The sequence below is a fragment of the Musa acuminata genome, chromosome BXJ1-8 (assembly GCF_036884655.1).
Source record: "Musa acuminata AAA Group cultivar baxijiao chromosome BXJ1-8, Cavendish_Baxijiao_AAA, whole genome shotgun sequence".
NCBI lineage: Eukaryota > Viridiplantae > Streptophyta > Magnoliopsida > Zingiberales > Musaceae > Musa > Musa acuminata.
The window spans coordinates 51,362,540-51,386,516 of NC_088334.1; the positions used below are offsets into that span (position 1 = coordinate 51,362,540).

Genomic DNA, 23,977 nt, shown 5'->3' on the forward strand with positions numbered 1-23,977 from the left:
GCCAACCGCTCACCAGCCCGTCGAAGCAGAGGATGCGCTCCAGCGGGCAGAAACAGGTTCCATTTGGTTCAACCCTCCACGCTGAACGACTAGGACTGATGCCTCGCCGTGGGTCCCGTGAAAGTTAGAATGGTACTGAAGCGACACGTCATCAACTATTATGTACTAATCAAAGAAAGAGACGATGATATTGAGGACGCTTCTGCCGTTCTCCATCCCGATGCCCATTCGAGCGTAAGCGTCAGATCCGAACTCTCCTCTCCCCTCTTCTTCTTCCTCGATCGCCGGATGTCATGGCGTCCTACTTCTCCTCCGTCCCCGACGAAGCCTCCGCCATCGGACTCCTCCTTCAGGCCGCCGCCTTGGTGCCGACAGCCCACTACCTCGCGGCCGCGCTCATCTTCCTCCTCGTTTTCCTTTACAACTTCCTCGAGTTCCACTTCCTGGGCGATTTTCTGCGGGGGTTCCGGGGGGACCCCGTCGTCCTCACCTTCGATCCCGCGTCTAGAATCTACCAAGGGGTCGTCTCCATGTGCCGGATCCTCCATGGAAGGTGAGCCCACAGTCTGATTGATTGGTTCTCTTGGAATGATACCGTTTACCAAAGGTTGGGTTGATGGATAATAGGCGGCGATTGATTTTTTAGGTATTTGGTAACGCCGTGGCTTGCGAGCCCCCATTTGCAGACAGTCTTCTTGAATTTTTTTGGAAGACCTCCATCTGTTGTTTATAGAAGGTTGGTATTATTTTTTATTCGATATTAAGTTGCATTTTGTCCCTATTTGCTTTTGGGATTCGGCATTGGCGTTGATTCACCTGGAGAGTTAACACCTCTGTATTGGAATGTCCTATGCTGTGATTTATCTTTCAAGTGGAAATTGGTGATTCTGTTAAAACTAAAATAAATTATCATTGCGGACTGGGAGGAACCTGGTTAACAATGCATTAACTATGTGGTTATGTCTCTTCCATCTGGAGGAGGATCACAGGAACTGTGAGTGGTGTTTGACATATGTAATTCCTGTTATCCTATATCTTTATCAATGATACAATCGGTGGGTTTTCTTGAGAAAAATTCAGCAGGCGCCATGTAACTTTTCCTCTCAATGGATATACAGATTTCCATCAGGAATAAAAATTTAAATTGTTTTATCTGCTACCTTGGAACCTGCTCTTGGACAATCAATTACCTTTATTTTTGCCAAGGATAATTCTTGATAAGTTTGTATTTGCTGCCTAGGCTCTTCTTTTGCCCTTATGACTTATGGATGCTCTTAATGTATTATCTGAGCATATTCTATTAAATTTCAGGCAATTATTCTCTGTTCAGGATGGTGGAACAGTGGCTTTGGACTGGTTGCTTGCCTCTGATGGTATGCTTGCAAAATACCGACTCTGGATAAAATCAAATGTTGTATAGCATCCTTGAACTTTGTTGCTTGTTTAACAAACCTCATGCTTGCTATCCAGATTCTATATGAGGGAATTGATTGAAGTTTATAATATAGAACAAGTCACAAACTTTAAAAATCCTCAACCATCAGCTCCTTGACAAGCCATGGACCTCTAGACCAATTTGGTCCTTGGAATTTGTGGCTTGTGGTTGCTAAATGAAGCTAAGCGTTTGTTTTCAATCATCGCTTCTTTTATCCTTGTTAACCTTTTGATAACCTACTTTGGGCATTTTGTTTGAAAATTATCTTTATCTTCATAGCAACTTCTTGTGTTCATTTGCTCTTTTTCTCTTTATGCTCTATGCATGGTTGGTTGTTGCTGCTTCTATATTTCTTGTATACTTATGATCTGCCTTATTTAGCAGGTGCAGTGGATCTCAAAAGTAGTGTGCTCAGGAAATGTGTAATTTGTATGTTTGCTTTACTAATGGCTAGGTTTAGGTAGGTGCCACGATAGTTAATTCGGCTTTTTGATGCCCTAATGACTAATTTGTTTGTGCCATACTCCCATGATAGCTAATTTGTATGTTCGTTTTACTAATGGCTTTCAATCATCCCTGTTACTTTATGTTGCACTGCATGCTTCATGCTTATGTATGAGCAAATGCTCCTGTACAGTATATTTTCCATGAATGTAACATGTGTCCTTATTTTTTTATCTGGATGTTCTTTTTGCACTCAAGGCTTGTTGCCAATGACCTGTGATGTACAATCTTATGTGCTAAGCAAAATGACTTGTTGATTCTTTTTTTTTTTCTCAGATTATTCCAGAAATACAATGTAAAAGATATGATGGTCTTGTAGTCAATTAAATCTATATTCTTAACTTGATGTTTGATCTGCGAACTATGTGTTTGTCTGTGATATATTGCTGTTGTGGATTGGTGCCTTCAGTTTCCTCAGTGCACATTTTTTTCTCTGTCTTGTGATTTAGATTGAGAAAATCTGAGAAATTCTACTTGAAATACTTGAATTGTTTCATAATCATTGTTGCTTATGACCATTCATTCAATTTGGTGTTGGATCACCCTCTCCTTCTGAATGCTTTCAACACTTGAAAGTTCATGAATTGATCGATTTTATTAAATGGATTCTGTTATAGGTGCAAAATAACCTTTAATTGTTCTTGTAAGTATTCAAGTGTTCTAATACCACATTTTTGTCATTGTCATATGATTTTTGGACACTTGTTGCATAAGCCCAGTGATGAACATGGAAATAGATGTGCCATAGCTGTAAGTTGTTATCAAGTATCAACTATGTTTTTTTGACCACTTGACACCTTTGAAGCAACCCAGTCTGCAACTTTAGGTTCCTCAAAATTGTACACGACACAAAGACAAAACGAAAAAATAACTTAAGAGTGCCATTATACAGAGTCTTGTATACGATGTTATTTATTAACTTAGACTCCCTATTTACAGTTGCAGGAGGTGCCTCTGACACGGACAAGGTTATTTCAAGAGATGATACTACTCCTATTGTGGTTGTGGTCCCTGGACTGACTAGTGATTCCTTTTCTTCTGTAAGATTCCTGTTTTATCTTTTCTAACATCCCATATGTATTTTTTTAGAATTCCATAAATATGGTTATAGTTTTTTATAGTCCAAGTAGTTATTTAATTGATTCCAGTTATTTAATCGACTCCTTTAATTTTTTATGCATAGTGATAATGAATTGCTCTTGTAAAAACAATTCTTTTGATGAATTGGTGATATTGCCGATTCTTCTTGATAGAGTGATTATAATAGTTCCTTATTAATGTTATGAGATGAGAGAAACTTTGATAAGTTGAATCAGCCAGATGCATCATCTTGGTTAGATATAGGCTGAAAAATATTAAGATGGTGACACACCTAAAACCTGCTGTGGGTTTCACTTTAAAATTTAAACTGTAGCAATCTTGTAGTAGATATCATGAAATACAATTCAAAACTTCCAAAAGACAACTTTTGTTTTGTAATAAATGCAAAAATTTTCCCTTCTTACTCCCAGCAGTTGCAGCAACTGGAACTTTCTATTACTGTTCTAAAGGCTTGCTAAAGGGGCAATCATTCTTTTGTTTCTATCTGGTGGTTGATCAACTAATACGTTGGCTTTAATCTTACACTGCAGTATGTGAAACATGCTGCTTACACAATGGCAAAACATGGATGGAATGTTGTTGTGAGCAATCATCGAGGCCTAGGAGGTATCTCCATTACGGTAAAATATGTTCCTTCCATCCTATTTGGATTGTTCATTGGTAGGCAATATTCTTGATTTCCTTTTTACTCCTATATTATTACTTAATTCAGATAATGAAGTTGTGTGTGACGATGCTTACTAATATAGGTTACAAACAGGGGACAAATTTAATTGGGTTGTTAACCTATGATCATTTATTCTTGGCTGCCACTTAATCTAGGCTACGTGATTCTATCATAAGGCAAAATTAGTAACAATTTTTTTTTCATGGCATGGATTCTGTATCAAATACTGCAAACTTTAATGTCTTCTGATTGTGGCAAAACATCATTATATTACATTAGAGAGACGAGGAAGAAGATATTGCATTGCTTTTCTTTGTTGTTGTTGTCATAATTAAACTTGTAAGTCTAGAAGCTTTCTTGCCTTTATCATGGTGGAAAAAAAACAATTAAAAATTTTGATAGACATGTAATCAGATTTACATAGCATGCTGACAAAGAATGCCTTGCTGGACAAGGTGCTACTGCAGCCAAAAAATCTAGGCACAGCCAAATTGATGTGACATTCTATTTTGGAATTTTAATGTTGATTGCCATTTCGACAGTCTGATTGCTTCTACAATGCTGGATGGACGGAAGATCTTCGGGAAGTTGTTAACTATCTTCATTATGAATATTGGAGAGCTCCTCTGTTTGCTGTTGGGACAAGCATTGGTGCAAATGTATTGGTATGCAAACAGGTTTTATTTTTTAAAAACTATAATGGGCCTGGACTTGTAAATCTTGTTTTGTTTTAAAGAATTTTCAAATATATTATGTGGATCTTTATTTTTCCAGGAATATAATTGTTTCAACATACAAATTCTAGTTCTTGAATGGCTTGTTGTCAAATACCCATTGCTAGTTGTGTTCACATTAAGTGTTCACATTAATAAGCTATTTTCATGTTTGCACTCTTTGTCATGAGCTAAATTCAGTGTACTTGACTTGGAATTCTTGGAACTTCTCTTGTGAATCTTATCATTTAGATATTTCTTTAACTGCCTTAGGAATTTGGGAAAACTATTAGTCGTCATGTTATTAATCTTAGTTTGAATTAAGCAATCTGATTATTTATTTAGTGAAACAAACCATGTTTTTCTTAATTACTCTTTTACTGTTTGCTTTTATTGTTTTTCAATTTTAGGTCAAGTATCTTGGGGAAGATGGGGAGAATACGCCTATCGCTGGTGCTGTTTCTGTTTGCTCGCCATGGGATCTAGTGGTTAACTGTCTTTCTTCAACTTACATACAGTATTTGTACAAGGATTTTTTTTTTTTAACTTTAAGTGGCACAAAGAAAATCATAGATCAATCTGGAATTTACTTTATTAGTTTTTTTGTCACAAAAATTGTTTCAATTTATTGTTTTGAGCCATCTATATATTAGATTGTGGCTGCCTTTCATGTAACTTCATATATGCTTGTTACTCTTTTCAAATAAATAAGGCAACAAAAATTCATTACACGTAGAATTCAATGTCATCGCTTTTACTTATCTAGATTGGGATCCATGTCAAGCTGCACTAAAATCCCTGAGGAACTAGGAATTGTTTTGGAATTAGTTGATCCCAAGTTTTCAATTTAGGGAGCATGGGGTAATGTTCAAACCAAAGTTTGCAACGGTCATCTGAGCCATGTCAGTCCATGTCTAGCCAAAATGTTACGAGTTTGGTCTATTCTAGCGAACTGTGTCGGTACATTAGTATGTACCCAATACTGTTGGGGGAGGGGGAGGAGGGGAAGAAGAAAGAAGAAAGAAGAAAAGGATTCCAAAAGAAGAAGAAAAAGGAAGAGTAAGAGGAGAGGACGAGATGTATATGGATATGGATATGGATATGGATATGGATATGGATATATATGTGTATATATATATGTATATATGCATATATATGTATATGGATATGGATATGGATATATATGTATATATATATGTGTATATATATATGTATACACACACACACATATATGTATATATATATATATATATATATATATATATATATATATATATATATATATATATATATATATATATATATATATATATATATATATATATATATATATATATATATATATACACACATGTATATACACACATGTATATACATGTATATACATGTATATACATGTATATACATGTAAATATAAAGTAGAGAACCAGATCAAACTGTCTGATTTGGCCTACTCTGCGAACCGGTTGGTGGTTGGACAGTAAATACTGGCCTAATCGTACTGAAGTGGTTGGTGTTGCAATCCTTAGTTGAAACTTTTTTTGGCTTACTTTAATTACTCGTTTTGTCTATTGAGGTATTCTTTTTCTTTTTGTTATTGGTAAAAGAGATACTATTTTATTCTGCATTTCATGAGTAAGGACCTTTCATTGTACATGTAAACTAGGATAAGACTTATCATAACAGACAATATTCATGCATCCCAATTAATTTAAATTTGTGCTTTCCTACCCAAATACATCCAAAGTAGTTTTGGACTAATAGTGGCTGATATTACATGAACGTCATAGCCTAAGACTTGAATTTCTCATTCCTTGCATTGTCATGTTGTGGTGTTAATTTTTTGTATCATTCCCACTTGTAGGTATGTGACAGGTTTATTTCTCGCAAGCTCGTCCAGCGATTCTATGACAAAGCTCTTACAATTGGCCTTAAAGGTTATGCTCAATTGTATGTTCCATTTGAACTCCATATCTGGTGAATTATTTATTGGTATGCAGGGATTTCTCTAAGATTATGCCACTGCCCCTTGAAATATATTGCATTACATTCATCTTGTAGCCTACTATCCTACTTAATTTTGTATGTGTTGGGCTGATATTTACTTTTGCTTAGACATCAGCCTATATTAACTCGACTAGCAAATTGGGAAGGCATCAGAAAGGTAAAACTCTTGATCATTTTGAAATCTCTTTGTTGAGCAATTTTCACATTCAATCATCATACTGTAATTAAAAAAGCAACCTAACAGTCTCTGTCCAAGCAGTCAATTAATTGAGGTTGCAAGTAGGAAATAGCAAGAAAGTTATGGAACATCAGGGAAAAAGAAAATTTCTGATTAGATTACAATCAATCAACTTTTGTCAGATTCACTTCCATTTGTTTTCAACATTAACCATTAATTATGTACACAACTTCTAGGAAAGCTATGTACATCAAAATTTCTCTGGTGCTTTCTTGGACTGCGGAATGCATAAAGAGTTCTCTGTGCTTGACACATCCGAACACACAAGTATAGGCACATATTCTATTCACTGTATCATTTCTTTTAGCTATAATTCACAAAAAATATCACAACCCTGCAAGTGAACCAGTTTTGCGCATTAACCTTTACAATGATGAATTACCTTTAGATACTTGGTTGTGGTTCCTTTTTTATCCTCCATTAGTTTAAACAACACAACAATCCTTATGCTGGTGTAGAGATGAATAAAATCTGTACTTATATCAAGAGTTGGTAAGCAGCAGATGTCATAATTTACTTGCTTATATGGAACATCCTAAGTTGTAAATTCAGATGATATTTATAGAGTTCCTAACTTGGAGAAGTAGCTGGAAGATTTGGATAAATTGATACTATGGTCAGTTTGCATTAACTAGTGATATACTGATATCTAAAACTAAACTTTGTCGATTCAACCTTGTTCTATACTCTCTTTAAAAATTTCAAGTTCAACATCCAACTGCTAGAGTATGTACCTTCTTATGGACTAGCAATTTGAATTCACGTACTTGAAATTTGGCCTTGTAGAGGGATCCAGCATGATCACTGGAAGATTGATTTTAGTGTGATGGTTGTAATATTCTATCAAATTGTAGCAAATGCTTTTTTTATTTTGATTGTTATAATTTTCTACAGCCAAAAATTTTGTAGCTTTACTCTCACCTGTTAGTCGCACACCTACTTATGGCTTGTTTTCTTTATTCTTTGTTATGTTGCTTTCAGTCATGCTCTGTTCGGGACTTTGACAGTCATGCCACTTGCCATGTTGGAAAGTTTGAGGTATTTCCCTTGGCTACTTTTTGGACTCTTTTCTTGAGTTACACAGTGTCTTGTATGTTTCAGACTGTAGATACCTATTATCGCTGCTGTAGCAGTGTGAGTTTTATTGGGAATGTAGCTGTTCCATTGCTGTGCATCAGTTCATTGGATGACCCAGTCTGTACAAGGGAAGCAATTCCTTGGGATGAATGCAGGTAAAGTTGAAACCATGAAGACCAGTTTTTATTGCTAAAGTGGCTGCCTCCTCTCCTCTCATTTCAAACTTATTAATATTTTTAATTTCATAGGGCAAACCAAAACATTGTTTTGGCAACAACTGCACATGGTGGACATCTTGCTTATTTTGAGGGGCTGACAGCACATAGTTTATGGTACTTATCTACTCTTGTTCTCTTGATTATTTTCTCTCTCTTTTTTTTCTTGAGATGAATTGTCAGAGGAACAGAAACTTGTTAGCCATGCTGGTGGTATGTGCTTATCAGAACACTTTCTATAATTATGAACCGGATGTCAAGAATCTTCATTATCATGTTACAGCCACTGACGAAACCTATAGAATCAACCAAGATACATTATCTTGTGCTTGTCTCTTGGAAATGTTATTTCTTACATCCTCTTATTAGATCTGGATGGACAGTCACTGCACCAAGTCATCGGTGGATCATCTACTCAAAGTTGGAACTTCCTATATTTCTTCTTCAAGGAACTGAAGTTTTTGTTTGCAGGTGGGTTGGAGCTGTTCGTGAGTTTCTCAATGTTCTACACTCGAGTGAATTCATGCATGGGAAGATTAAGGTTCACTTCTTAACCTTTAAATGACATGCTGTTATACTGAAGTTTGATATAAGATCGTCTCATTCACTAACGGGATTTAATTGATCTAATCTTCAGTGTGGATATGTTTTGTGTGTTATTATGGTGTTAAAGATAGTAATATGACTGATGCAGACACCAAACCATGGCTTGCATTGTTCGCTTGAATCGGCCATCGATAAGGGGCCATATGTTAATATCACGGAAGATGGAATGGTTGCTGCAATGACTAGTGAAGGACCAGACCACATGACCGAAGAGGACTTGCATGATGATGAATTATGCCATGTCGATGAACCTGAGGATGAAATTGTGCTTACGGACCAGAGTTTGCTTGGAACAGAAAATGACATGGACAATGGTAGCGAGCCTGTGGATTCCGTGCAAGAGATAGAGGCAGAAAGCATTACCAAAGCCATCCATGATGTGACTGCTCCAGTAAAAAGATCCATCAATCAGCTATTACAACATTATGATATATCAATGTGGTTGCTAGCTTATATAGCTATCGTCACAACTTGGCCTCTTCTGGGCTCTGCACTTTCTGTTGTCTTCAAGAGAAAGCTTAGGGGTTTGCTGCCAGCATCATGGCTTAGAAGATGAGGGAAAAATTGCTAATAGGTGCATGAAAGAATTTTTCCCCTTGTAATCATCAGTCATTAAAAATGTGTTGTAATCTCATCCCAATGACAACTCCAATAATCTGGAGGAAGGATCTACCAGAAACCAACATCCGATGAAGTCCTCTTATTTACTTCCACATTATGCCTTCTATGAAAAGTCCTCCCTGCAGATAGTAAACTCATGGTTATGATGACTTATTTGTGTTCGGGGGTTAATTGTGATTCTCATTATTATGTTCTTTAACTCTGAAGTGATTAGTTAAGGACATGTCGTATGCATAATGCAACTAATGTGTTTGTCCACACCTAAATTAAAATCGTCATCAAGAGATATGTTATGATAGCAGCTTGGTTTGGCTTCCACTCTTGTTTGAACTTTGTTAGTCTAGTGCAGATATTTCCATCATGACTGTAGCAACTTGTTGCTTAATGGTTTGGCTTGTAGATCTATCTTGTTGCCCCTCGTATGGAGATCCAGCTCAATGCATAACTTGGCAAATGATACTTTGCTTGCAGTGCTGTCAATGACACCTGCAGTCTAAGCAATTTGTCAGGAGCAGCTGAGTATTTATTCATGGAGATCTTAGTATTTGTTTACAAAATGTAACATCTGTGTATCCAAAGAAACTCATTAGTTAGTGCTGATAGTACTTGGAATGCATAGAATATGATGGTATTTCTGATCTGTTGGCATCCTTAAATAAGGTCAACTCTATTGCTTGCGCTAACAAATAAGCCATACATAATGTATCACTTGCATATTTACATATTCTTTTTACTCCGTCAGACTCTTTTGCAATATTTCATATGCTTGCAAATATTCCTCAATTTCTATGGTAGTTTCAAAGGAACTAATATATTCTTTGTTCAAGTTATCCGTCATTACAACGTAGGCATCCAACGACATATTTCCAAATAATTTATATCGTCAGTAGCATTTGCAGTGGAGATTACATTGCTGATCCTTAGCACCCTCGACTCACATGGCGGATCTCAAGAAGAAGGCCTCTCTCCTGCGAGCATTTCACGGTCTCACAAGGGCTTTCTTTTATTGGAGTAAACTTTAGACCAAGATCCCGAAGCCTTTGATTCGGGAACTTGTAAGGCTTCACTCCATCCTCGCACCTGGACGTGCAAACAAGTACAATTTTGATCTTTGTTGAGGACGAAGCTATTTAGATTATTAGGTTTTTAGGTGATTGGGGAACATCTCTCTCAGCATTTGTAACAACTGTGAGCGATGGATGGCACTCTCAATGCAGCGAGAGTGCCCTGAGGTCGCGGAAAACGTAAGCGAGCAAAACGAACACATACGACAGAATCAGTGATGCATGTAAGCATACCAGGATCTCTATGCTCTGAGATAGTAAAATGGTGCATATAAGCATACCAGGATCTCTATGCTCTGAGAGTAGGTTTTGCTATCTCAGAGAATGGAGATCCTCAATGGTATTACTTTAAGACTTTAACATTGTTTCATATTTTTTGCTCAGTCTTATAGGCCCTCTCATCTTGTCATCTTGTCATGACGGGGAGGCACAAGACAAGATATGCTCGAAATATATAATTTAACAAAACCCAACCCGCGTAGCGGAAACTACTCATGGCAAGGGGTATAAGATAAAATATCATTAAGAAGTGTGAGTCAATAAAACTAGATCCACCTAAAGAGAGCCTTCGAAGGCACAGGTCAAATTAGATCAAGAAAGCCCAACCCACTAAAAATTTGCTTGCTAAACACATGAAGGTAAAAAAAAAACCAACTCCCTTAGGGCTAGCCCAAAGTGGAGGGGTCAGGCATCGATCCTCTTTTCTCCCAAGGCAGGTGAATTAGGCACTGACCCCCTCCCTGCTCGAGGTGAGTGGATTGGGTGCTGACACCCTCTCCACTAAGGCATGTGGGTCGAGCATCGATCTCCTCTGTTGGCCACGATGGAGGGGTCGACCGTCAACCCCACTTTTGCTTGAGGCCCCACTTTTGCTTGAGGTAGGTGGGTAGAGTGCCAACCGCCTCTATCGACCATAATAGATGGGCTAGGTATCAAACCCCTTTCTTGCCTAAGGTAGGTAGGTCAAGTGCCAATCCTTTTTCTCAGAGCTGAGAGGTAAGTATCGACCATAAAGGAGGGGTCGGTCGCCAACCTCTTTTTCTGCCCAAGATAGGTTGGTCAAGTATTGACCTCCTTTTTCGATCATGGAGGAAGGGTGGGGTGCCGACCTCGTTTGCTAACCACAAAGGAGGGGTCGAGCCTCGACCCCCCTTCCCGCCAAAGGCTAGTGGGTCAAGCATCGACCTCCTTCATCGACTATGAAAGAGGGATCAAGCATCGACCCCCCTTTCCACTCAAGGTATGTGAGTCGGGCATCGACCTCCTCTGCCAACCATGGAGGAAGGGTTGGGCATCGACTCCCCTTCCCGTCCGAGGTGGGTGGGTCGAGCCTTAACCTCCACTATCAACCATGGAAGAGGGGTTAGGCATCGACCCTCGTTTCCACTCGAGGCAGGTGGGTTGGGCCCCAACCTCCTTTACTAACCATGAAAGAGGGGTTGGGTGCCAACCCCTCTTTCCACCCGAGGTGAGTGGGTCAGGGGTCAATCTCCTCCACCAACCATGGAGGGGTTGAGCGCCAACCCCCCTTTCTGCCCAAAGTGGGTGGATTGGGCACTAACCTTCTCCACCAACCAAGGTGAAGGGGTCTAGTGCCAACTTCGTTCATTGACCAAGGTGGAGGGGTCGAATGTTGAACCCCCCTCCACTTGGGATAGGTTAGTCATTATGCATTGATTGCTCATTGCTCGCGATAGGGAGGACATGTCCCTGTTCGTTTTTGGTACATTGATCATGAACTCTTGCTCCCCCTCAAAGAAGTGATCAAAGGAGTGTAAGACCAATGTATCAGATAGGTTAGATGTCGTGCTTCAAGATCCTCGCCAAAGAGCCCTCATAGCATGTTTTCGGGGGTGATAAATTATCAAGAGGATATCATCGATCAAACACGATCCATCTAGCATGTGTCCTCTGTGTAGTCAAGGTTGGAAGGAGACAAAAGCTATCCCCCACTAATCTACTTGCATAGACATCGACCCAAGACAAATAGTTATAGGTTATCACCACCCTTATTGCCTATGTATACAAAAAAACAAAATTAAGATTGTCAATGGCAGTTAAAGACTACATCCTCGAAGAATATTTATAAAATATGATGCTCTATTGCTACTAGGTATAAAAGCTCACTTTAACATGGTTAAGAGGTTACTATTTACTATTAGCGATTGTATTCATTTACCTTATATTACTAACTTAGGTGTCGGAGGGATCGACTCAGAAAACCTCTTTCAACCTTAATCTTAGTGTAGATGATACCTCAAACGTCTTTCTCAAGAACTTAGACGTTTTCATTTCAAAGACATATCGGATAATCCTACTCATATAGATTTAAACCATATCGGGCTGACTAGATGTCAACGATATCTTTCCATAATATATTCGATATTCAAGATAATACTTAGTTTATTTGATTTGAAGTGAATATAATGTTATTGTATATAATGTAGGTGTTGTAATCTACATTTTGGTTATATAATATTAAGTAATTTAATAAAAAAATATTTATTTTAAAATTTTCATGATATATTCAATAAATGGGTTATCATATTCGAATAATTAGATTGTATATATATAGAAGTTTAATTGATCAAAAATAGTATTCATCTTAAAAGGTTACTCGTGGATCTTATCATATTTTTAGATATTTTTAGATATTTAGGACGTTCTAAGAGAACAAAATTATTAAAATAAAAAAATTAATTTTTTCATACTTAGGAGGATTCCATCTCATGTTATTAGGGTATTTAATTTTATATTTTCTAATCTTACTGCTTTATTTATATTTTTTTGTTTTCATAATAAAGAAAAATTATATTAGATTTAATTGTTTTTCTAAATCATCATCATTTACCGGGAAAATGAGTTTTCACATACTTCCACGTGTCCACATTATGATTTCCAAATAATAAACCATAATTTAAAAACCATCACAATCAAGTCTTTCTCTCTCTCTCTCTCTCTCCCTCTCTCTCTCTCTCTTCTTCCGTCTCTCTCCGCACCACCGTCTTCCTCTCCCAAATCTCCGTTTTCTTTTATTTCTTCTCCCTTCAAGAGAGAGAGGAGAGAGAGAGAGAGAGAGACCAGTTGATCCCGATGGCGATCCGGTGGACGCGCGGCCTCGCCACGTCCCTCTCCCCGCACGGCGACGCCCTTCTCTTCCTTCTCGCCTTCCTCTCCGTCCTTTCCCTCCTCACCCACGAGCTATCCCGCCACTCAGTCCTCGCCTCCGCCGCCGATTTCGAGGGCTTCGACCCCGATGGCGACGACCTGGACGTCGATCTCGACACCACGGCTGAAACCCTCGTATCCGCCACCCCCGCTCCCCCCGCCACCTCCCTCTCCGGCGCCTCCTCCCAGGAGTCCCACCACGGCCCCCCGGCCGCTCCCTCTCCCCCTTCCGATCTCTGGGACGAGGATGAGTTCGAAGGCATCCCTCCCGCCGTCCAACCCCCGGACCACCACCCCGACTCCGCCGCCGACGACGATTCCATCCTCCCTTCCTCTAAACCAGTGGAACTCTCCTCTCCCCCGTCACCCCCGCTCTCTCTCCGGTCCTACTTCCTCGAAATCGTCTGTGTCACCTTCTTGATCTGCTTCGCCTTCAATTACTTCCATGGGAAGCGCCGGAACGAGGCCATCGCTCTCGCCTGGGCGGCCAAATTCGCCGTCAAGGATTCCATCTTCGACAAGAACTTCAGCCTCCTCGGCACCGGGGACGGCAACGACACGCCCCTTCTCCTCAAGGAGGGTCAGGACGTGTTTAAGTTCTACGCCACTGGCCGACGGTACTGCCAGGGAATGCTCGCCACGATGGAGCTGCTGAGCCGGCACGACCTCATCTCCCGGGCGCTCCATCTGGTGTTCTCCAAGAAGGACACGATCACGTTCGAGGTGGTAATGAACGAGGATGCGATGGACCATGTGGTGCTCGCTCTTGCGAGGAAGAAGACAGTTAAGATGATGCATAAGGAGGAGAGGGACCTCCAGAGGTTTGCGAGCCCTGTGGTTGCACCTCCAGCTGGAAGGAAGTGGGTTGCTGATGAGCTGATGGTGGTTGCGGAGTCCAAGGAGGTTGCAGGGGATTTGATCACTGATGTGGTGCTCGATCAGGTAATTTGCCCTTTATTTTCTTGATGTATATTCTCTATAGTAACATCGTTGAGAATCTAAGATGATACGTATGCTCATTTTGTTGATAAAAACTTACATATTTGGAATCTCTATAAGATTGTGATTTCTCTTAAATATCTGAAGAACTTTCATTTTGGGCATGAGAGGGCTCTTTCTGCATTCACTTTAAAGTAATGGAGAAAAAAGGGATTGAGGTACATATGTGCATTAACACTAGAATTCGTTACATCAGCTATGTGTGATGAGGTATGTTAAATAATTCTATCCTTGTATTGACGCTGAAATGACATCCATGTGATGCTTACCCAACATCCGCATTTGGCATGGAAGCTGGATGTTATATGGAGGCAGCAGATGCAACCCTTAGTGTGGTCAATGGTATTCCATATTACATGTCACACCATATGGATGATACATTAGCTACCCACCTTCATGCTTGCTACTTGGCATCATGTGAGTGACACATGTCAGCTATCATCATCTTGTCCAAATGAACATTAGGATGACAGCATTTAGTCTTAAGCCTGACCTTTGTAAATCAATTAAAGAAGAAGGTGGAATATGTTCAAATAACACCATAGGTTTAAAGTGCAAATCAACCAAAGCAAGGGAATAAAAATAAAATTTTCCCTATCTTATAACTGTTCTATGTTTATCTAGTCAGTATTTAATTGCTAAACTTATTCATTGGAAAGGAAATGGAGTTAAGGATTTTCAGGATTAGTACTCTCACCACTTCAATTTCATGAAAACAGCAAAATTTAGAATGCTTGCTACCAATATTTCATTCTAAACCTTATGTCACTTGCTAGATTGTACGTGGAGCCTTAATTGATTGACTCAACGCACATGAAGTTTGCTTCTTATTTTCATTAAGTGCGGTGTTTGGATGTTGAAATTTTCCATAGTTGATGTTACTCAATAAATATTGTTTAAATTTAATCTCTCAAATAAATAGGGCTGATATGATAGCTAGTAGTTAGTTTTCTTTCATAAATTAAATTGGAGAAAGATGACATCCTATACATTTGCTTTCAGTTATCTGTTCTGTTTTGTAATAATTTGAAACACTATGGCAGAGGTTTCCTTTTGTGTATGTGAGATCCCTTTAAGATTGTGTGACATTTTCTCCAAACATGCTACATGGCCTGTTATGACATGATTGTTTTTCCTTCATTTTAAAAATCAGTGAAGCAATTGTATTAGTAGGTATTGTCTTTTTGCAATACCTTCTAGTACAGTATTGTCAGACTCGAGACCTTCTAGGTAGTATATTGTAAATGAGAATGGTGTCAATGATTGTGTATGTATTGATGTAACTTATGATCTACTTATTCCAGCAAAGCAAAGTGCATCTCAAACTTTGTTGGTGATGAATCATGAAAATAGATTTTAAAATTCTTGTAGTGAAACAACCTTTTTGGGCGCATTGGAAGATCATTTGCTTTGTCACTTTCTTGGAGATGTGTATTCTCAAGATTTGGCATGTGTTGTCTCTATGCTTTTGGCTAAGATTATGAATACATATATAGTGAGTGTATCATGTCCTTGGGCTTTGGGCTAAACTTATAACTGAATGTACCATGTTGGTTTGCATCATTGAGATCATTATTCAATCCCTTGAACCTTACATATTTCACCAAGTAAAGAAAAAATAAGGAAAATGGAATATCCTTTTAGTCATCTTTTGCTCTCTGCAAACTAGTAACATCACTTGATTTTCATCACTCAGAAACTTTAGCTTGCACCTATAGTCTGAATTGAAGATCTATCTAAAATTCTTAGCAAGCAGCCAGAAGCCCACAGGAACTAATTTTTGATGTAAGAAGAGCATGAGATGTAGAAATATCTTGTAGATTTTGGTAAAAGGCGCCATAAACTTATTTGGATGTTTTGACCTTCTGGTAGAAGACATAGACTGTGATAATTTCTGAGCTGAACAGGATCTTTTAGGTAACAGATGCATGTAGCAGCTACACTGTGAGGTTCTGCATATCTTCTAGTATTTGGATCGGCATTATGTATGTTTAACTGATATATATTTATAATTCTGCTATGTGAGAGCACTTGAATTGTCAAATCTTTTATAAATTAATAAAGTTGATATATTCTTGTCAACTAACTTGTATTAAGAAGGCAGAGGCATATGAGAACAGTTGATGTGTGTTTGAATCATTTTCGTACTGGTGATGAACTTTATGTATGTCAAGGTTGGATAAATGGTGGGAATATTTGTTAGTTAGGTGCCTCTCTAGACTAATAGTTGAGTGTATACAGTGCTAGATGTGGGGTCTTACATGTGAAGAGGTTAATAATTCAGGATATTGCCCTGCCATCTGGGTCAAAAGGTATGAAAAACATTGGAAAGTTGAAGGATCTTATGTTTGTGATTCGAGTTCTATTGCATCCTTTCGAGTAGTTTTTGGAGACCCAGCCGATTCAGTAATCCATATGATCAGTCTCTAGACTTGAGCTTTGTCATACCTGATAGATCTCGACCTAACATCATCAAGGAAATATGTCACTGAATGTTAGTTTCTGATGCACTTGGACCAGTGTTCCAAATTTATGATGATTTCATTACCATAAAATCCCTTAAAATGAAATAATTAAGATTGTCAATTTTTTGATGGAACTTCTTGTACATTTGAAGATTCTGTAAACCATGTACTCTACTTATTATATTGATTAGCAAAATATGATGGTAGAAAACAACAGCTTCCAAAGTTCATTCTCTTGTAAATTGCATTCTTTAATTATCTAGCATACTTTGTGAGAAAGAATTACCAGGCATTTGTGCTTTTATTTCAGTTACCATCATCAAGTTTTTGCTAAGTTTGCGGACAGCTTGCCTGCTAAGTGGCTTAATTACTTCAGTTGATGCTGTGTTTACCTTTGATATGAAGCATCGCTTGTTGGTGAACGTCGCTAAATTGTCCTAACTTCCATTGCTATGGTTGTCACCCTTAGGTTTTTGGCGACAAAGCATTTGAGAAGTTTGGAAAGTGGTTTGTCTCACTGCACTTCTCGGATCAAAGCCCAGGATCTCACAAGAAGATTCTCATGTTCAAGTTTGTGCTTCCAGATGCCAAGAACATATCTGACATGTCTAGATTGGTTACTCTTGTACCATATTACATTGACTTGATAGGCCGATACAAACTAAGCTCTCATGTAAGCGAACTGTGATTTCTTGAATATTTGTTATCAGCACAAGTCGTCGATCATTGTGACACTGTGTTCTACCTTTGCTTCAGGCTCGCTCAAAAACAGAAGCTGTTAGAGCAAAGGCGGCCCAGGAGGCATATAAAGAACTCCAGAACGCGAGACAGGAAGCATTGCAGAAGAAGAAGGCGGAAAAGAAGAAGATAATGGAAGAGATTGAGGCCAAACTTAGTGCGGAGGCACTCCGCAAGAAAGAAGACAAGGAACGTGCTCGGCAACTGAAGAAGGCAGGGCCAAGACTAAAGATGCTGCGTCGCTAGAATGCCTTATATCGCACAAGTTACTGTGGCTTATTGCCCTCCTTTCCGATGGGTAAACCGGAATCATCACACGAATGGTATTATGCTTCTACTTAGTTATGTTGATTTTGTTCGTGATGCAATGTTTCTAGATCTTGCTAGATGATTTTGCTTGGAGCTAATTTCGGGTTTTGAGTCTCCTGTTTAACTGATACTTCTTGTTGTTACTCGGCGAGATTACAGTGAGTCATATGAACTTTTCTAGTCTAGGACACCTGCCAGTATCCGTCGATACTAAATTTGCTTTCGAGGACTTATTTTGGCCGCATTTCGTGTTGTATTTTCACATATACAATTTTCTCCCCGAGACAATAATAGCAATTGCTTTTATTGTAGGAATTATTCAGACCACATCTTGTCTCATTTTGAATTGCCAGCTAATTCATGAGATTTTCATTATTTTTATGACCCACTTAATCTTCGCATGTTCCTCTTATTATATTAGTCATGGCTTTAAGGAGTGTATTGAGATTATGTCTTAAATGTTGTTGACTTCTCAACTAAAATTTTATCCATGAATTCTATTGATAATAAAGCCTTAAATTTACATATTACTTGTGTAAGGATTTCATTCCAAGTCTTTTTTTCGGTTGGGAGTATCTCATCATCTTGTTCTTGATCTCTCGAAAATAAGTTGGGGTTATAATCTTATGTTTGACTTTTTATTTGTCTGATTGAAGTATTCATGTGCGATTTATAGTTATCAAAATCAGAATAACAATTCACTTATTTTTTTAGTTTGAATCGGTGGGACCCACCTCGATGTAATGATTATATTAAAAAATATATTTAATTCTAGAATATTTTTTATATAATGAAAAAAGAATGATACAAATGAAATATATAATATAATTTTATCATAAGGTCTTGAACTCGATTCTCATCTTTATAATTTATTAGGGATGTCGTTTATACGCTTGAGTATGGTTCCTCGTGAGGGACTCACCCTTAATAAGATGGGGATAGGAAAACTATGTGGGTTTATATATTATGCCCAATCACTAATGCTTTCATCATTCAAATTAGGCTAGATAAACCTTGATTGAATCAATTAAGAACCATATGATTCAATTAAATCAAAAGAAATATTTTCTCATCCAATACTAAAAGCTTCTTCTCAGAGGTCGACGCGCTAATTGTATACAATCGCTAATCGCAAGTGATGTTGTGATGATCGTTTGACTTTGTCTTCATTGATCCTCCTCTCTCCATTGGCAAATGATGATTTCTCCGACGATCGATGATTGCAAGCTTCTTCTTGTAGGCCCACGCGCTAAGTGTATACAATCCCTAATCGCAAGTGATGTCGTGATGACGGTTTGACTTTGTCTTCATTGATCCTCCTCTCTCCATCGGCAAATGATGATTTCTCCGACGATCGATGATTGCAACAATAAACGATGATAGTGATTTCTCAATATTCTTTTCTTCCCATCGCACTCTTTTCTCTCTCATCTCTCTTCTCGATTTCCTCCATCGTAACTATTGTAGTCCCCCACCCCTCCATCGCAGTCGTCCCCGCCCACCCCATGGCCTCACCTCGTTAACCATTGAAACCCTCGCCTCCTACCGTGTCTTTTATCGATCCTCCTTCATCTTTTCCTTACCTCTTCTATACGTTATGATAATTTTGATTCTATTTATATTTAAATATATTTATCTTTTGTTACATATAAATTTTAATATTATTAATTAAGTTTGATAATAACTTTATTTTTAAAAAAATTATATAAAATTAATTAGGAAAAAACTCGTGGATTCTCTCACCCCAATCGAGATTCCCTATCTCCAGTCGTGTCCCATCAAAATGAGCAAAGATGAATAATGCGAGATGAGACAAGGATGAAGATGTGAAAGCATTCCTCATCCCGTCCCATCCCATCCCATCCCATTGATATCTCTATTATTTTAAAAAAGAAAAGTAGACAGTTGTAAAGAGTTGGTGAGACAGATAAATAAATTTAAGATAGAAATTTTTCTTCTCCCATTCTTTACAAATCAGAAAAATTATATGCACGTATAAAATTTTAAATATCTTCGGTAATACGTAGAAAATAATTTTTTAAATTTTTTTATTGTTCCAAACGATCGATCAAATCCAGATTTTTTTATAACCGTGCTTAAAAACCAAACTCACAAGAAAAAAAAATCTATTCATACATGTCATGATTCTAAACTCACTAAATTTTTAAGGTGTTAATAGACATTTTTTTTATTTCTGTACTTTACTTCAGTCGGTTTTTATTCCTTTAAATGAGATTCTGCATCCTTCACTGGAATTTCTTGTGAGATAATGATCATTCGGCAACAGATGTGAAACCTATCGGGTATACAGAATAAAAAAAGTTGCTACACTATAAACTAGTACCAGATTTATAAAGACCATTATTGGTAAAACTCACCTCTAAATGAGTTTTCCGATTTCCCTAATGACAGCTGCCCTGAAATAAGATTTTGTGCTTAATTGTTCCTTAACAACAATCAACATCATCATCATAATAATCATCAGAGAAGTAATCAGTCGAGCAGGTAAAATTATGATCATCAAACCTGTCATACATGGTTTCTGGGGGCTCTATCACCCTACTCCAGAGCACAGCAGTATAGCAGCAGCCTCTCCTGATGATGATGCTGCCCTACAAAAGTATACCCAACCGATAAGTTTGAATATGTTTTCGAAACAACCAACAAGACAGCAACACAAGTTCCATCTTTCAGATGTTGAATACATGAACCATAAGAAAGCAAGCAACTAGCGCAAGCAAAATACTTTATGATGGCCAATTTGCTCATGGAGACTTGTAGAACTGACCATTAAAAAGTGTACTAGAAATGCAGTGGATGAAGCAAAATATACAATGGCGGCCACCCCAGTGGCCAAGCTAACAATCTCTCCCTCTTACGACCGTTATGATCTCTTACCCCTCTACCCCTCCACATGAACTTGATCGAAGTTCCAGTCTCTAACTAGGTCCCTACTCACAGCCCGGCTTCGTAGAAGGCGTGGGGTTTCTCCCATCCCTTGCCTGCTTGCCATCAGGGGGAATGGTGTCACTTTGGATGTTGATATGGCATTGGCTCTGCCCGTGGCAGCGATGGTTACCTTCCGAGTCAAGCAGGAAACAACTGCAGCACATTGCCCTTCATCTTCTGAACTCGAAACAGAGTAGCTCCTGAAAGATCGTGATGGGCTATCCATGCTATGACACACAAGACATGCCAAGCTCATGGTTGAGATACACCACAGCAGCACCTGTCCTATATATATGGCAATCATCAGAGAGCATTTACATAGAAATCGATAAAACAATAAATGATAAGAATATCTAACACAATTATTTCCAGTGTATTCAGTTCATTGTAAGGAAAAAACAAATAGACTCATAATATTTCTAATTTTAGCCATGTTCTCTTCCTTTCAAACCATCCACATGTCGCTCTTGATCTTTGTTCTTAGTTCTCATCAATTACATAATGTTACTTTCTACCTCGAAATGCTTCTCTGCATGTAAACCTGTAATTAGATTAAGGAAACTTTAGTGGCCCACCATCAGTCAACACATTGTGCCAGACCATAAATAACATACATGTAGTCTTGTCTTTCTAACTCGTTATTTGTCCCTACAACCCAATTGTTCGACTTGTATGCCGTTGTATGCATTTCAATCAGGCAAGGTCAGACCCTTCAAAGACTTCAAATTCTTTTAAATCCATAAAAAGTTGGATGAATTAACCAAATTTCTAAATTCCCTCATAATGCACAATTAATCCCAAATACAGTAGATAACAGTTCTACAGTGTTCAACTCTTGATAGGGTTTCAATGGAACAAATACATTTCGGACTCAAACATAATTGACTGAGATAAATTTAGACCATGATAATCAAATAGAGCTCATAAAAATCTCCAAAATATAGGTACTTCATTCTAAAGTCTTACCGATGGTGCTCAACAAGCTTCGATAATAAGGTAAACCCATAAAGCACATGATAAATAAACAAGGGAAAACTAATTAACTAGGTCTATGTTTTGTATCCACGTGCCTATGATCTCAGACACTTTCAAATCAGTATGTATTCCAACAAAACACACTATGACCGTACAACGCTTTCCCAAAAAGCCAACACCAAGAAAAAATTTGGTACGGTGTCCTAAAAGTCAAGGATCTATGAGTCTCAATCTAATATAAACTAGAAGCATATCTGCTAAAACTAAGGTATCACAAACTTAAAGGAAGAAAGAAGTAAAAGGAAAAATAAAAAAGAAAGAACAACACAAATAAGCACAGTGAGGATGAAATTCACAAATAAATAGGTTCTGTCCACATGAAAAGTAAATTATAGCATCATTTATAAACTAGTGTTATACCAACAAACAGACATGGTTCCAGAAAATGCACAACTTTCAAACTTGTGATAGTATACCAAAAAATTTTACTTGGTAGCTTCAAGCTGTCAGAAAGTGAAAACAGAGAGAAAAGGATTACCAACATAAATTACTGAATAGTGATGCAATCGTGCTAACTAGAGTTGGAAAAACTAACTAACTTTGCAATCAATCCTTCAACGTAACGATGCATGTAAAAAAGTTCTTCGTCGCACCTTCGATCACTTGTGTAAATCTTCACCAAAATGAAATCACAACAAGCATGATTTGGTATCAACATATTAATGAACATTAATTGTACATGTGGTATGATAGAAACCAAAGAAAACTGATGACAATAGTCACAATCTCATCAAATGAAGATTCTTTTTTAACATCCTCCTGGAGCCCAAAAAAATTAAGCTTCATATTGCTTATAACTTTATCTAAAGCCAAAGAAGAAGAAAAAAGAAAACATCAACAGGTATCCTGTTAGGATAAGCAGATTCAAACTGATTTATAAGACAGTAAATTATCTAGCCAATTTGGTTGAAGACATAAAAAACCAGATTAACGAATTCTTTGGTAAACATGATGCAATTCACGACTGCATTTAGTTCAAATCCTTTTGCACAATTCTCTTTTTACTATCCATCCTTTTATTTCCCATCATTCTAGGTCTGAAGTTGTATATAAGTATCTTTCCCGTTCATAATTTCAGATATCGAGTTTTCACCCACGACGCAGTTTTCTTTTTCACGCAATCCATTAGGAAGCAGCCATCGCACGCAACCAATTTCACAAACAATAATAATAACGACGATCAAAAGAAATCAAAACCGCAGGAAGTCAAGACGACTATGCGAACAACCCAATCAACAGATCTCACGCAATCCGAACAAGAACACACCAAATCAAGAACCAACTCCGCGTCCGCCAAGAGGAGACGGGAAAGGCGGCGACGGCGTTCGTTGCAGGCAAACCAATTCGACGTTAGGCAAATCGCCCGAATGACTTCCCTTGTTGATTGACGCACTCGCGTGCACATGAAAGAGAAAGAAATTGGCGTTCCTTTCTTTTTCTTTTTCGACCGAATAAATACCGCGAAGGAAGGAAGAAGAAGAAAAGGTGGGGAGGAGATTGGAGGAAGCTGACCTTGTGGCGTGCCAAAAGCTTGACAGCGGGCGACGGGAGTCGAGAGAGAGAGAGGGGGGGAGAGAAAGTGAGGAAGAGATGGGAAAGAAGGGGATCCAAAAACCAACAGAAGAAGGGAGAGAGGGCTTTTGTTAGGAGTTGTTGTGAGAAGGGAGTATGATTGGGATGCTGAAAGAACGAACAGTTTTCCCTTTATTTTTCTTTTTCTTTTTTTTTTGTTACCAAAATTCCTTTTTGAGCCATCCACAAACTTTCCCATAATTGGATTTACCGTTGCACATAAATTACAATACCCATAATTTAGCCTCATTTCAAAAGCGAGAAAAATTAAATTAATTTTATGAGTATATTATCATTAACTTAAGTATAAATATTTGAAAAATTAATGAGGATTTTGTTGTGATAAATGTATAATAATTCGAATCGGTGGGCTGATGTAGTGAGAGAGAGAGTAGACAGGTGATGATGATGAACCAATAGAACATCTCGGCACGAGGGGCAAATGATATTTTAGATAGGTGCCGCCACCCAAATACAAAGAAGGCTTTCCTCGA

At 38.1% G+C, this 23,977-nt stretch overlaps 3 protein-coding genes across 8 annotated transcripts; 2 read left to right on the forward strand and 1 right to left on the reverse strand.

Annotated features, from left to right (window-relative positions):
* The first annotated feature begins 193 nt into the window (after positions 1-193).
* LOC135588712 (embryogenesis-associated protein EMB8-like) lies at positions 194-9,373 on the forward strand. Its single transcript, XM_065080984.1, has 14 exons — positions 194-553; positions 647-736; positions 1,312-1,373; positions 2,879-2,979; positions 3,571-3,660; positions 4,250-4,372; positions 4,831-4,908; positions 6,285-6,370; positions 6,536-6,584; positions 7,647-7,703; positions 7,767-7,897; positions 7,991-8,074; positions 8,429-8,498; positions 8,652-9,373. The coding sequence occupies exons 1-14, from the start codon at positions 294-296 to the stop codon at positions 9,117-9,119; spliced, it is 1,749 nt and encodes a 582-aa protein (XP_064937056.1). The 5' UTR covers positions 194-293; the 3' UTR covers positions 9,120-9,373.
* A 3,839-nt stretch (positions 9,374-13,212) lies between these two features.
* Positions 13,213-18,254, forward strand: LOC135588713 (uncharacterized protein At5g49945-like). The gene is made up of 3 exons (XM_065080985.1): positions 13,213-14,358; positions 17,350-17,553; positions 17,637-18,254. Exons 1-3 carry the CDS (start codon positions 13,342-13,344, stop codon positions 17,862-17,864), a joined length of 1,449 nt encoding a protein of 482 aa, XP_064937057.1. The 5' UTR covers positions 13,213-13,341; the 3' UTR covers positions 17,865-18,254.
* Positions 18,255-20,640: 2,386 nt separating this feature from the next.
* On the reverse strand, positions 20,641-23,589 carry LOC135588715 (uncharacterized). Of its 6 annotated transcripts, none has more exons than XM_065080992.1 (3): positions 23,424-23,589; positions 22,451-22,524; positions 20,641-21,161 (listed from the first exon to the last, which is right to left on the reverse strand). In XM_065080992.1, the coding sequence occupies exon 3, from the start codon at positions 21,130-21,132 to the stop codon at positions 20,830-20,832; it is 303 nt and encodes a 100-aa protein (XP_064937064.1). In that variant the 5' UTR covers positions 21,133-21,161; positions 22,451-22,524; positions 23,424-23,589; the 3' UTR covers positions 20,641-20,829. The 6 variants fall into 6 exon arrangements, with proteins under 6 accessions (XP_064937064.1, XP_064937063.1, XP_064937060.1 ...); XM_065080991.1 differs by having other exon boundaries at positions 20,641-21,156; positions 23,424-23,588; XM_065080988.1 differs by lacking the exon at positions 22,451-22,524 and having other exon boundaries at positions 23,424-23,588.
* Positions 23,590-23,977: the final 388 nt, after the last annotated feature.